The following is a 12,035-nucleotide window of genomic DNA, read 5'->3' on the forward strand; positions in this document are numbered from 1 at the left end:
TACTGTGTCTTCTATCCCCTTATATCTGTTTTCCAACATGCTTTCTGTCTTTGTCTTGGCATGAGATTACTTGGTTTTGTCCTGGCGCTGGCCGGAGTCCGAGCTGGGAGGGAAACAGTCAAATGCATAGTTATTGTTTTGGGAGGTGATATTTTTTTCCTTGTAAATCATCTCTCTGTTACGTATTATTATATTTGTTATTTTTTAATGTATAATGCAAGCATTTGAGTGTATTCCTCTTTGTTGGATTTTGTGCTTGTGTCTGGATGAGACTTATAGGTGATCTCAAACTAAGTACATTGGTGGTATGCTCTTGGAATCGACATCTGATCCCTATTTGTTCCCAGTTCCCCTATGTCTTACTATTTCTTGGGTGCTTTGATTGTAATTCTAGAACTTTTTACTATCCCATTTTTTTCCTTTTTACTGGCGCTGATATGACCTTAATGTGTTGCAAGCGCCGTCAAACCCTTAAAAACAATAAAAAAAACAAACATGCTATTGATAAAGGTGGTCAAATTGATCTAGTACTACTGGACTTTGCCAAGGCCTTCGACAAGGTCCCTCACCATCGGTTAATCCAGAAATTGTATGACGTTGGTATCAGGAACAAAACCTTACAATGGATTGCAACTTTTCTGGACAATCGCACCCAACAAGTTCTTGTCGACGGCGAGACTTCCACTATCGGGATGGTGACATTGGGCGTACCTCAGGGCTCAGTCCTTGGGCCCGTCCTATTTTTAGTGTACATAAACGATCTTCCACGAGGTATAAGGTCAAAAGTGCGCCTCTTTGCTGACGACACAGCATTATATAATCAGATAAAAACAACAGACGACTGCAAAACACTAAATGACGATCTGGCTAAATTACAAGAATGGGAAACAATAAATCAAATGGAATTTAACGTATCAAAGTGCAATGTTCTAACCATCACAAATAAGAAAGCACCTATAACATTTGAATACCAACTTCATGGTCAAAACCTGGAACATGTAAAGACAGCAAAATACCTTGGCATTGAGTTTGCTAAAAACCTCAAATGGAATGACCACATATGTCACCTGGCTTCAAAGGCAAATCAAACAAGCGCTTACATCACCCGCAATTTAAAAAGATGCCCAATCACAACTCAAACCCTTGCTTTTAAAACTATTGTTAGACCAATTTTGGAGTATGGCAGCTCAATTTGGGACCCATATACAAAGAAAAACATCGACACCTTAGAAAACATCCAAAGAAAAACAGCAAGACGCATCACAAACACATTCGATCCTTTCTCAAGTGCGTCTGAAATATCACAACGGATTGGCCTTGAACCTCTGGAAAAGAGAAGAAAGATAGATAAACTTAAATTGTTCCACAAGATCTACTACAAAAATTCGTGCCTTAAACTTCCAAACGACATCAAAGATATCGGCACAAGAAATACGAGGGGACACGCAGCAAGAGTAACCATCCCAACATCAAAAACAGACGCCCACATGTATTCGTTTTTCCCTTCCACTGCCCGACTATGGAATAGCCTCCCAGCTGAAGTGGCTGAAAACGGTTGCCAACATGCCTTCACGCGATTGCTGGAGTTCACAACGTGACTTTTTAATCTATGTGGTTTTAGTATTATGTGCAGAGTTTTAGCAAGTTTAAAATGTAAAACACTACAAACTGTGGAGTGATCCTCGACAATATTGGAGGTTTCCACAAGACGAAGAAGAAGAAGAAGAAACCTGTTATAAAGTCTTTGTAGGGGCAATTTTAGCTTATTGTGCTTGCATTTGGGACACCAAGAGTTAAAAAAAGGATGGAATAGCTCGAGAAGTTTCAAAACAGCATGGAGGTTTGTTTAACTACAGGACTGAACGCTTCAGTGAGATGCACAAGAGTCTAAATTGGTCACCACGACATGAATAATGCACAATCCAAAAATCCAAAGTCCTCTTTAACTCACTCAACCCTAACACCGACTATATCCGTTGTATACCCAGTGTTACTTTTACCCCATGCCTGTTTATTACATTTTTCTAAGACAAATTATAGGCGTGGTATCAAAGCTAATGTTTTTAGTTTTTACATATTAATGGTAATAGAATAAAACTATCTTGTACATGCTCTTTTTTAATACATTTTTTTCCAATTTTGAACAGTAGTAAAATTCTCTAGGGTTGAGTGAATTAAGGCTCTTAGGGACTGACAACGATTCTAATTGATAGCCTTATTCTAAACCAAAGAAAGCAGCACTCATAAGACCCCACATTCACAATTTATGCTCACATCAACTCAGGGTTTTTTTTTCCAAGCACCAATCAAATATAGAGTTGCCTGCCCCAAAAATATTTTTTAAAAAATCAATCAATGGCCAAATGGAATTTGACAGAGAAATCGATAAAATCAAAATGACGGCTTAGGCGTGTCCATGTCCATTTGTTCTCACCACACTGACGGTTGTGATTATCCTTGATGCACGGGGTTGTGATTTATTGACAAGACGAGAAGACCTAAAACGTCCACATTATCTAATATGTCTTCGTTGATTAAATTCAAGCTTCCATTCCATTTTCCATTTTTTTTTTGTATTGGTATTTATTTATTTGAGCTTCAAGCAGCAGCATTTATATTTTACAAAAAAAAAAAAAAAAAAAGAAAGAAAGATTTTCGACTCGTGGCCCTTCCCCTGAGGAATAAATTTTGTTTTGCATTTTTGCAATGTAATATACGAGTCAAATGTAGCCTCTGTATTTTCTATACATTTTCGTTGTTTTGTTTTTTTTGGGGGTGGTGGTGAGGGTGAGGGTTAAGTTTTTGGGGATAACTATAACAACTAGCTAAATGATTCACTGTTACCTTTCTTTCCATTAAACGTTTTTTTCCAGTGGTTGTGAGCGTGTTCAATTATAATGATGGTGCTGATGTTTTGTAGAATTTTTTTTATTGTCTTTTATTTTTATCCTGTTTCAGGCATCCGTGCTAGTTGTGGGGATCCTTATGCTGGTCCTGTCACTGCTGGTGGTCTACTTCCTGTATAGCAGATTTGACGTGCTTTTCTCCCAGCTAAGCCAAGCACGGAGGCATCGTTATTCATTCTACGAGGCTGTCATGTAACAGTTTACATACCGTAGCCACTCTGATGTATGCCCTATGACTTAATATTTGGACTCTAAAGCAACAATAAAGATGACGATGGGATGGGCATAACCAGCCACTATCAACGTTGACGTCATCATCGTCATCCTCATCATTAATTATTATCATCGTCATCGTTATCATCATCATCATCATCATCATCGTTGTTATCAACATCATCGTCATCATCATCGATTGCCTATTAATTATTTGGGGGAGGCATATCTTTATTTCCCCAAATTTTGAAACACTTTTTTATGAACAAAATTATTTCCTTTAGATTTTCAATCCAAGCATAGGATTAAGAAGCAGGTGTCAATATTCATGCTTTTTTTTTTTAATGCTATGAAAATGATGTAAATACCAATTTTAATTAGTGTTGTAAGAAATGATAAGAAATGAATTATAAATTATAAAGTGACTATCGTTCCATTAGCACAATATAATCATTCGGTAAAATCCAGTTGAATTGAAAAGGACTAAATCAAAGAGAAAAATAAGTAAAACAAAACAAAACAAAAAACAAAGACGGAAGTCGATTCAAAATAATATCTTAGAAAATTCTTGATAACACCAAAAAAAATTTTTAAAATGCTGAAGTCTGTACTTTTGATGAGTTGGAAGGAATCGTTTCCCAATGTCTACAATATTACCTTTAGGTCTACAATGTTACTTCTAGGTCAACAATGTTACCTTTTGGTCTAGAATGTACCTTTTGGTCTAGAATGTTACCTTTTGGTCTAGAATGTTACCTTTTGGTCTAGAATGTTACCTATAGATCTACAATGTTACCTTTTGGTCTAGAATGTTACCTTTTGGTCTAGAATGTTACCTTTTTGTCTAGAATGTTACCTATAGATCTACAATGTTACCTTTTGGTCTAGAATGTTACCTTTTGGTCTAGAATGTTACCTTTTGGTCTAGAATGTTACCTTTTGGTCTAGAATGTTACCTTTTGGTCTAGAATGTTACCTATAGATCTACAATGTTATCTCTAGGTCTACTTTTTAGGTCTTCAATCTCTTGACCTCCCTTTCCATTGTCTTACTTTTAACTGGCCCTGAAATGACCCAAGAATGTGGCAAACATGGTTTGACCTTTAAGATTTTTAAAAATACACGGACAATTATTGCCATATCACTCATGGTTGCATTCCAAGTCCATATCTATACAAAACGATAGGAATCGAATATAAACATTTTCTCATATGGGTCCAATCGTTGTGTATGTAAATGTATGCCATAAAACATATGAAGCATGATTAGTTGGAGTGTATGTTTAATTGCGTGCATACAAATATATGTATTGTGTAATAAGTTAGAATGTTAGTGTGTGTGATGTGTTAGTGTGTTTATAGACCTGACATTGACACACTACCTCTGGGCTCTGTGAAGCAGCAGCAGTACGAGATTTATGAAAATGGCTTAGCGCACATGACAGTCTACAAGGGGAATGAAATGCATCTTCTTGTCACAATTCTGTAATATGCTGGATGGAACGTGAAATTGAAGCTAAAAATTGAATTTAAGGTCAGAATACCTAATTAAAATTGAAATGAATTTGTGTTTTGTTTTTTGAGAGAATTGATTATTACATACTTGTGCAGCTATGTAGTCTTGTAGCTCCAGTCCAGGGTTGAAGTCCTGCTGTAAGCATAGACAAGTCCTTGGAAAGATTTTTTATTCACTCTCATTTTTTCACCCAGGAAAAAAAATTGTAATGTTGCCCAACAGGCATCATGTCTCATCCTACGTGCTAAGTAATTGTTGTTGGCTTGGAACCCCTTCTAAAGTGTTTTGTGCGCTTAGTGTGGAAATTGCACTATACAAATGGTTGCTAAAAAAATAATTGAAGTTCAGCGCATACAGTTCAAACTTAGTAATTCTTTTGACATTTCTGACTTTGAATTTGACTCTGGTTTACCTGTGACATTCGACTGTCTACGTCAGTGGATCACTAGTGGATGTTTTGGTTGGTGAATGAATTTTGGAGCACAAAATAAAAAAAAGAAAGATAAAATATGAATGATTGTACAAGATATAATTTTTAAGCAGTCTTTCAAATGTCTTTTATTGCTGTCGTGTACCGAATGCTTGATATTTGTGTACGGTACATTTAGAATTGTTGTCCATTATACAATTCTTGTACTCTTTCTTTTTGGAGTTTCTGACATGATTCCAACCACTGCACGAGCTTGCGACTGCTCCTTCGTAACTAAGTTTGAAATTTCCAAAATGTTAGAGTGTAAGAAATGTGTTTGAAATTTCCAAAATGTTAGAGTGTAAGAAATGTTAAGTTAAATGAAATTTCCAAAATGTTAGAGTGTAAGAAATGTGTTTGAAATTTCCAAAATGTTAGAGTGTAAGAAATGTGTTTGAAATTTCCAAAATGTTAGAGTGTAAGAAATGTGTTTGAAATTTCCAAAATGTTAGAGTGTAAGAAATGTGTTTGAAATTTCCAAAATGTTAGAGTGTAAGAAATGTGTTTGAAATTTCCAAAATGTTAGAGTGTAAGAAATGTGTTTGAAATTTCCAAAATGTTAGAGTGTAAGAAATGTGTTTTGAAATTTCCAAAATGTTAGAGTGTAAGAAATGTGTTTGAAATTTCCAAAATGTTAGAGTGTAAGAAATGTGTTTGAAATTTCCAAAATGTTAGAGTGTAAGAAATGTGTTTGAAATTTCCAAAATGTTAGAGTGTAAGAAATGTGTTTGAAATTTCCAAAATGTTAGAGTGTAAGAAATGTGTTTGAAATTTCCAAAATGTTAGAGTGTAAGAAATGTGTTTGAAATTTCCAAAATGTTAGAGTGTAAGAAATGTGTTTGAAATTTCCAAAATGTTAGAGTGTAAGAAATGTGTTTGAAATTTCCAAAATGTTAGAGTGTAAGAAATGTGTTTGAAATTTCCAAAATGTTAGAGTGTAAGAAATGTGTTTGAAATTTCCAAAATGTTAGAGTGTAAGAAATGTGTTTGAAATTTCCAAAATGTTAGAGTGTAAGAAATGTGTTTGAAATTTCCAAAATGTTAGAGTGTAAGAAATGTGTTTGAAATTTCCAAAATGTTAGAGTGTAAGAAATGTGTTTGAAATTTCCAAAATGTTAGAGTGTAAGAAATGTGTTTGAAATTTCCAAAATGTTAGAGTGTAAGAAATGTGTTTGAAATTTCCAAAATGTTAGAGTGTAAGAAATGTGTTTGAAATTTCCAAAATGTTAGAGTGTAAGAAATGTGTTTGAAATTTCCAAAATGTTAGAGTGTAAGAAATGTGTTTGAAATTTCCAAAATGTTAGAGTGTAAGAAATGTGTTTGAAATTTCCAAAATGTTAGAGTGTAAGAAATGTGTTTGAAATTTCCAAAATGTTAGAGTGTAAGAAATGTGTTTGAAATTTCCAAAATGTTAGAGTGTAAGAAATGTGTTTGAAATTTCCAAAATGTTAGAGTGTAAGAAATGTGTTTGAAATTTCCAAAATGTTAGAGTGTAAGAAATGTGTTTGAAATTTCCAAAATGTTAGAGTGTAAGAAATGTGTTTGAAATTTCCAAAATGTTAGAGTGTAAGAAATGTGTTTGAAATTTCCAAAATGTTAGAGTGTAAGAAATGTGTTTGAAATTTCCAAAATGTTAGAGTGTAAGAAATGTGTTTGAAATTTCCAAAATGTTAGAGTGTAAGAAATGTGTTTGAAATTTCCAAAATGTTAGAGTGTAAGAAATGTGTTTGAAATTTCCAAAATGTTAGAGTGTAAGAAATGTGTTTGAAATTTCCAAAATGTTAGAGTGTAAGAAATGTGTTTGAAATTTCCAAAATGTTAGAGTGTAAGAAATGTGTTTGAAATTTCCAAAATGTTAGAGTGTAAGAAATGTGTTTGAAATTTCCAAAATGTTAGAGTGTAAGAAATGTGTTTGAAATTTCCAAAATGTTAGAGTGTAAGAAATGTGTTTGAAATTTCCAAAATGTTAGAGTGTAAGAAATGTGTTTGAAATTTCCAAAATGTTAGAGTGTAATAAATGTGTTTGAAATTTCCAAAATGTTAGAGTGTAAGAAATGTGTTTGAAATTTCCAAAATGTTAGAGTGTAAGAAATGTGTTTGAAATTTCCAAAATGTTAGAGTGTAAGAAATGTGTTTGAAATTTCCAAAATGTTAGAGTGTAAGAAATGTGTTTGAAATTTCCAAAATGTTAGAGTGTAAGAAATGTGTTTTTCTCCCTCCATCGATTCTGATTTCGTTTATCTTTGAATTAAAAACAAGTTCAAAAACGATTGAATGATACTTTTTTTTTTAAGAATCTAATTTTTAATGAAATTTAACGCTTGATAGTCTCACATCACAAATTATTATTGTAAACTTGATATCGTTATGTGTTACTCTTTACGGGGAGATGGGTAAGATAATACAATTTTATCATTTGATTTCATGTTCTATCATAAACGCCTTTTCGTGAAAAAAGTCATCGACGATATGTTTTTTTTTGTTTTGTTTTTTAGTTTTTTATTGCATTTTTAATTTTCTTATTTCCTACTTCATTTATTTATTTATTTTTATTTTTTATTTCTTTGTATCAATGGTAGACTTATTTTCATTAATCTATGTATTGGTAAAGGAATGCTAAAAAAAAAAGTAAAAAAGTATGAGTTGATTATATTTGATTTTATTTGACCATTTCATTCTTGGACCAAGTATCTTCTCTCATCCGTTTTATTTTTCTGTCGCGGACTTGCAGTTATGCCAAGTTTTTGGACCTTGTTGATTTTTGTTGAGATGTTTTGTATTATTAGTGACCCATCATTTCAAAATGGTGTTTTTCTCAAGGTCCATTGTGATGCTTATCATTGATTTTTAAGCTAAACTTTTATAACATTCTAATGTTGTCGGTTACCTATTAAGCCCTTAGAAGTCCCTGCTGTAGCGGGTAAATTTTATTAATGGCGAAGATGAAGAAAAAACAGGCATTAAAAAAAACCCCCTTTTATAACCAGATCCCTGTTATATCCTGGCCTGTTATTGATGCTATACATTCAGGTAAAATACTCGTAACATCTGCCAACCAAATCTTAACATACCAAAATACAAAACTATGTGTAACCGTAAACGTTTATAGTCTGATTGATAAAATTTAGTGAAAATTATCATAAAAATGGCCGTCTAAAAACAATAATAGATTAAAGAGATGAGTGACTTCAATTCCGTTCCTTCTCTGGCTCAATTTTCTCCATCTCTCTCACTCCAACGTAATACCAGATTGTTGGTCATGTTAGAATTTGTGTTTTGTTTTTGTTTATTATTTTTTAAAGCAGATATTGTTGAAAACATTTAATTTGTATAAACATTTAATTGACAAGTGAGTAGGTGACTTTCAAAACGTACTACGTATGTTCCATTTTCACCATTCAAAGAAAACCGTATTTTTTTTGGTCATTTATTTATTGACTTTAACTTAAAGTAGAGGAAAACAGTTGTCTTTTGTGCATCATCAAACAGAACCCTGAGTGTTTTGAAAGTTTTGAAAGTCCAAATGTTCCCTGGTGATTCTATGGAGCCCAAAAGATAGCTTGAGATTGTTAACTCATTTTCTGTCAGGACGTGACTTAGGACGTTTTGAAAAGTCACCAACTCAATTGCAATGTCATTACTTAATGCTAACGTTAAAAAAACAAAACAATCTCCTGTGAAATGTGTCTTATTGGTGTAACATCTGGGGTGGAGCGGTAAAGTATTGAATTTGTTTTAGGACCCTTTTATGGAGGTCATAGGGTTCAAATCCCTGCCATGAATTCACTTATGACGTTTATAAGGAGCTCATAGAATTATTTTCCTTGTCTTGGCATTAAGTCCATTTGGGATGGCAGTCGTGTATATTCTGTATATATTTATCAATGCTATATTTTTATGCTGATTCTTATTTTTCTTGTTCCAAGAGGAGAAAGTGGACGACGTGGATGTTTGGAATATTTTGTTGTTCTTATTTAAGGTCATTTTAGTTACCTATATTAAATAGTTACGTACTCCAAATTCTGATTTATGCATCATTCGACATCAGAAATATCAATAATGATCAAATTTTTATCGCTTGATTTCCATTACTGTATGTTCTACTTGAATAATCAGCACATCATTCGAGTGGGCTATTTCGTTTTCTATTTTCTTCTGTAAATTACTCAAAAGTTTATATTTTAAGATTAATAGCATTTGAAAGAATCTGGATTTTGTTTTGGTAAGATCAAAAATCGTCACAATTTTGTAGCGGTTGATATTTATATCTTTTGAAAAAGCATTACGTTGCTGAGCAGTATTGTAACTTGTTCTTTTCTAAGACTGGGAACTTCAAAATGAAAATTTTTTGTTTTGTTTGGTAAAACTTTGGAATAGGATCATAAAAACAACCTTTATATAATGACAGGCTGTAATAGGAACGGTGGGCATAAGGTCACTTGCTGTGTTTTCTATCTCCTTTTTTTTCTATTTTCTCTGGGTGGGGATCCTGACCTCCCATAGTGGGCAGGGAGGTACATGCTGTGTCTTCTATCCCCGCTTATTCTTTCCTTGTTATGTATTGTTATTTATTATTTTTAAAAAAATAATGGTTTGTAAACATTTGAGTGTATTCCTCTTAGTGGGATCCTGTGCTTGTGTCTGGAGGAGACTTTTGGATGATCTCAGACTAAGTACACCGATTATGTGCTCTTGGAATCTACTGCTGTTCCCTATTCAAACATTCCCCTTTGTCTTACTTTTTCTCCTTTGCTTTCAATTGTAAATCTAGAATTTTTTGACTCTCCCATTTTCTTCCTTTTTTACTGGCGCTGAAATGACCTAAATATGTTGCAAGCGCTGTAAAACCCTTGAAAATAAACAAACTATGGTAGGATTGCATCTTTCTTTTCAGATTAAGAGTGAGAAAAATGTGCTTAAATGACAGGACAGTGTTGAAAGTGCTGTTACGTCTAAATAAAAACAAAACAAAACAAAATAACAAAAACGAAATGGAAATTGATTTTTAAATTTTGGTTTGGAGTACGTAACTGTTTTTATGTACACGAGATGTGAGGATGGATTGAGTGGAAGAAACACAATCAGTTATTTATTTTCCAATGCTCATTCATATCTTGTATTATAATTAATATCAAAACGTATTGTTATTTGCATTTCAGTTCTGACACAATATGCTTCTTGTTCAATGACAAAACGTCACTTAAAAAAGAATTAATGATTTCCAGAATTTTGTTTTGGAGCCAGTTCCCTTTATAATACTTTTTCTGTGGTGCTTTTAACTTTTAGAACTAAAACTTTTCCTCTATTTTTTCCATTTTTACTAGCAGTAAAATGACCTATGAGCATCACAAGCGCTGTAAAACTTCGACAAACTAAAAACTAACTAAAGTGACCTGGTTCTCTAAGCCCCATAAAAACAACAAACAAACTGTCGATATTTGATGCAAAAAATAAAATTCTGGGAAAAAAAACATTGTTTTGTTAAGGAACCAAAGACAATGCTCTTGTATCATTCTCATTGCTGTTTGTAATTGAAGAGTTTAGTGCTAAAAGTACTAAAAGTCACAGGAAGTTAGTTCTGAAAAAATAGAGGTTAAAATTTGGGTCAGGCTATATCATCATCATCATCCAAAGTGGCTTGTGCTCTTGAACACGTTGCCGGTCAGCTGTCTCCACGAATCACAATCCATGTCCATCCATGTCCATCCATCATCATCCATCGTGGCTTGTACTCTTGAGCACGTTGCCGGTCAGCTGTCTCCACGAATCATAATGCTCTGCGGTGAGCATGAAATCTGTGTTGCTTTTAAAATCACATTTGGCCATATAGAGTATATAAAAAATAAAATTGTAATATTGAGTGAGATAGGGGACTAAGATTGTGTTTATCATGAAAAAATTGGTGAGTGAAATAAGGTGATTATGCTTTAGTTTATCACTGATTAGATATATAATATGTCATGAAAATGTGACTTAAGTACTTTTAGCAATGGGGTCTTCAATTTTAAATTCGAATTGGATTGTATTATTAATTTTATACCAGTATGTTTTGATTTAAAAAAAATTATTATTAGTTATTTTTAATTATTATTAGGAGTCGCACAACTTGAAGGAAAGAGTGAGAGAGAGAGAGAGAGAGAGAGAGAGAGAGAGAGAGAGAGAGAGAGAGTATGTATGTGTCATAGCAATAAACTTAACCCCTTTGTCATGTACATAGATCATTGGTGCTCTCTACAGGATGTCCATAAAGTCCGGGTACATGGTAAGAGTACAAATTCCTCTTTTTAAAAAACGAATCTTATTCAATTGGGAGGTAAATGAATCGTACTTTAACAACACGTGACCTCTGAAAGTATTTTCAGCCAAATATCCACAATCTATAGCATAAATGAAAAATTAAAAATATATAGTGAAATACTACATGTACCCAGACTTTATGGACACCCTGTATATTACTCGTATGACGAAAGCTCTCACTCCTGGCTGGTTGGAGATCATCCCGCCATTGTGAGTAATGGAGGAGGGGGGTGGGGGGTGAAGTCTCCCTCTTTGCCTGGGGAGTTGGGGTGATGTCATAAAACTGGTCCGCCTTCTTTGCTGCATAGTCTATCCTCAAGAGGTGATTTCTGCTTCCCTCCCCTCCCCTCCCCACTCCCTGTGCAACAAATTGTTGGAGAGCTGCTGCTTGGGTCTCCTCACCCCCTAATCTTTTGTCTTTTTCCTCGTGGTGATTCATTCACCGCCTCAGCCTGGAATCGTCTCAGGGAAGAATAAATGTCTAGACTAAAACATTTTGTGATGTACCGAAGAAACCAGAATGAGAAAATTGCTGGTTGTATCGTGACCGACGTGCCCCTTATTTGAAGGTCTGATAACCCGTTTCATTACAGGCTCATTGTTGTAATGGAAATCTCCAAAAATGACGCAAAATA

The 12,035-nt window shown here is 33.8% G+C and overlaps 1 protein-coding gene across 2 annotated transcripts in view; it reads left to right on the forward strand.

Annotated features, from left to right (window-relative positions):
* LOC144960016 (nicastrin-like) overlaps positions 1-5,566 on the forward strand; it is a 45,991-nt gene extending 40,425 nt beyond the window's left edge. The window contains exons 17-19 of one of the 2 annotated variants that reach the window (XR_013642740.1): positions 2,959-3,822; positions 3,902-5,402; positions 5,445-5,566. Coding sequence is in view for 1 of the 2 variants with exons in the window: in XM_078892961.1 (XP_078749087.1) it covers positions 2,959-3,102 (144 nt within the window). In the remaining variant the exon portion in view is untranslated. Of the gene's footprint in view, positions 1-2,958 lie in introns of both variants that reach the window. The other variant, XM_078892961.1, reaches the window with a different exon arrangement.
* Positions 5,567-12,035: the final 6,469 nt, after the last annotated feature.

The sequence above is a fragment of the Berghia stephanieae genome, chromosome 14, assembly GCF_034508935.2.
Source record: "Berghia stephanieae isolate SIO BIC M18660-M18661 chromosome 14, UCSD_Bste_1.3, whole genome shotgun sequence".
NCBI classification, from domain to species: Eukaryota; Metazoa; Mollusca; class Gastropoda; order Nudibranchia; family Aeolidiidae; genus Berghia; species Berghia stephanieae.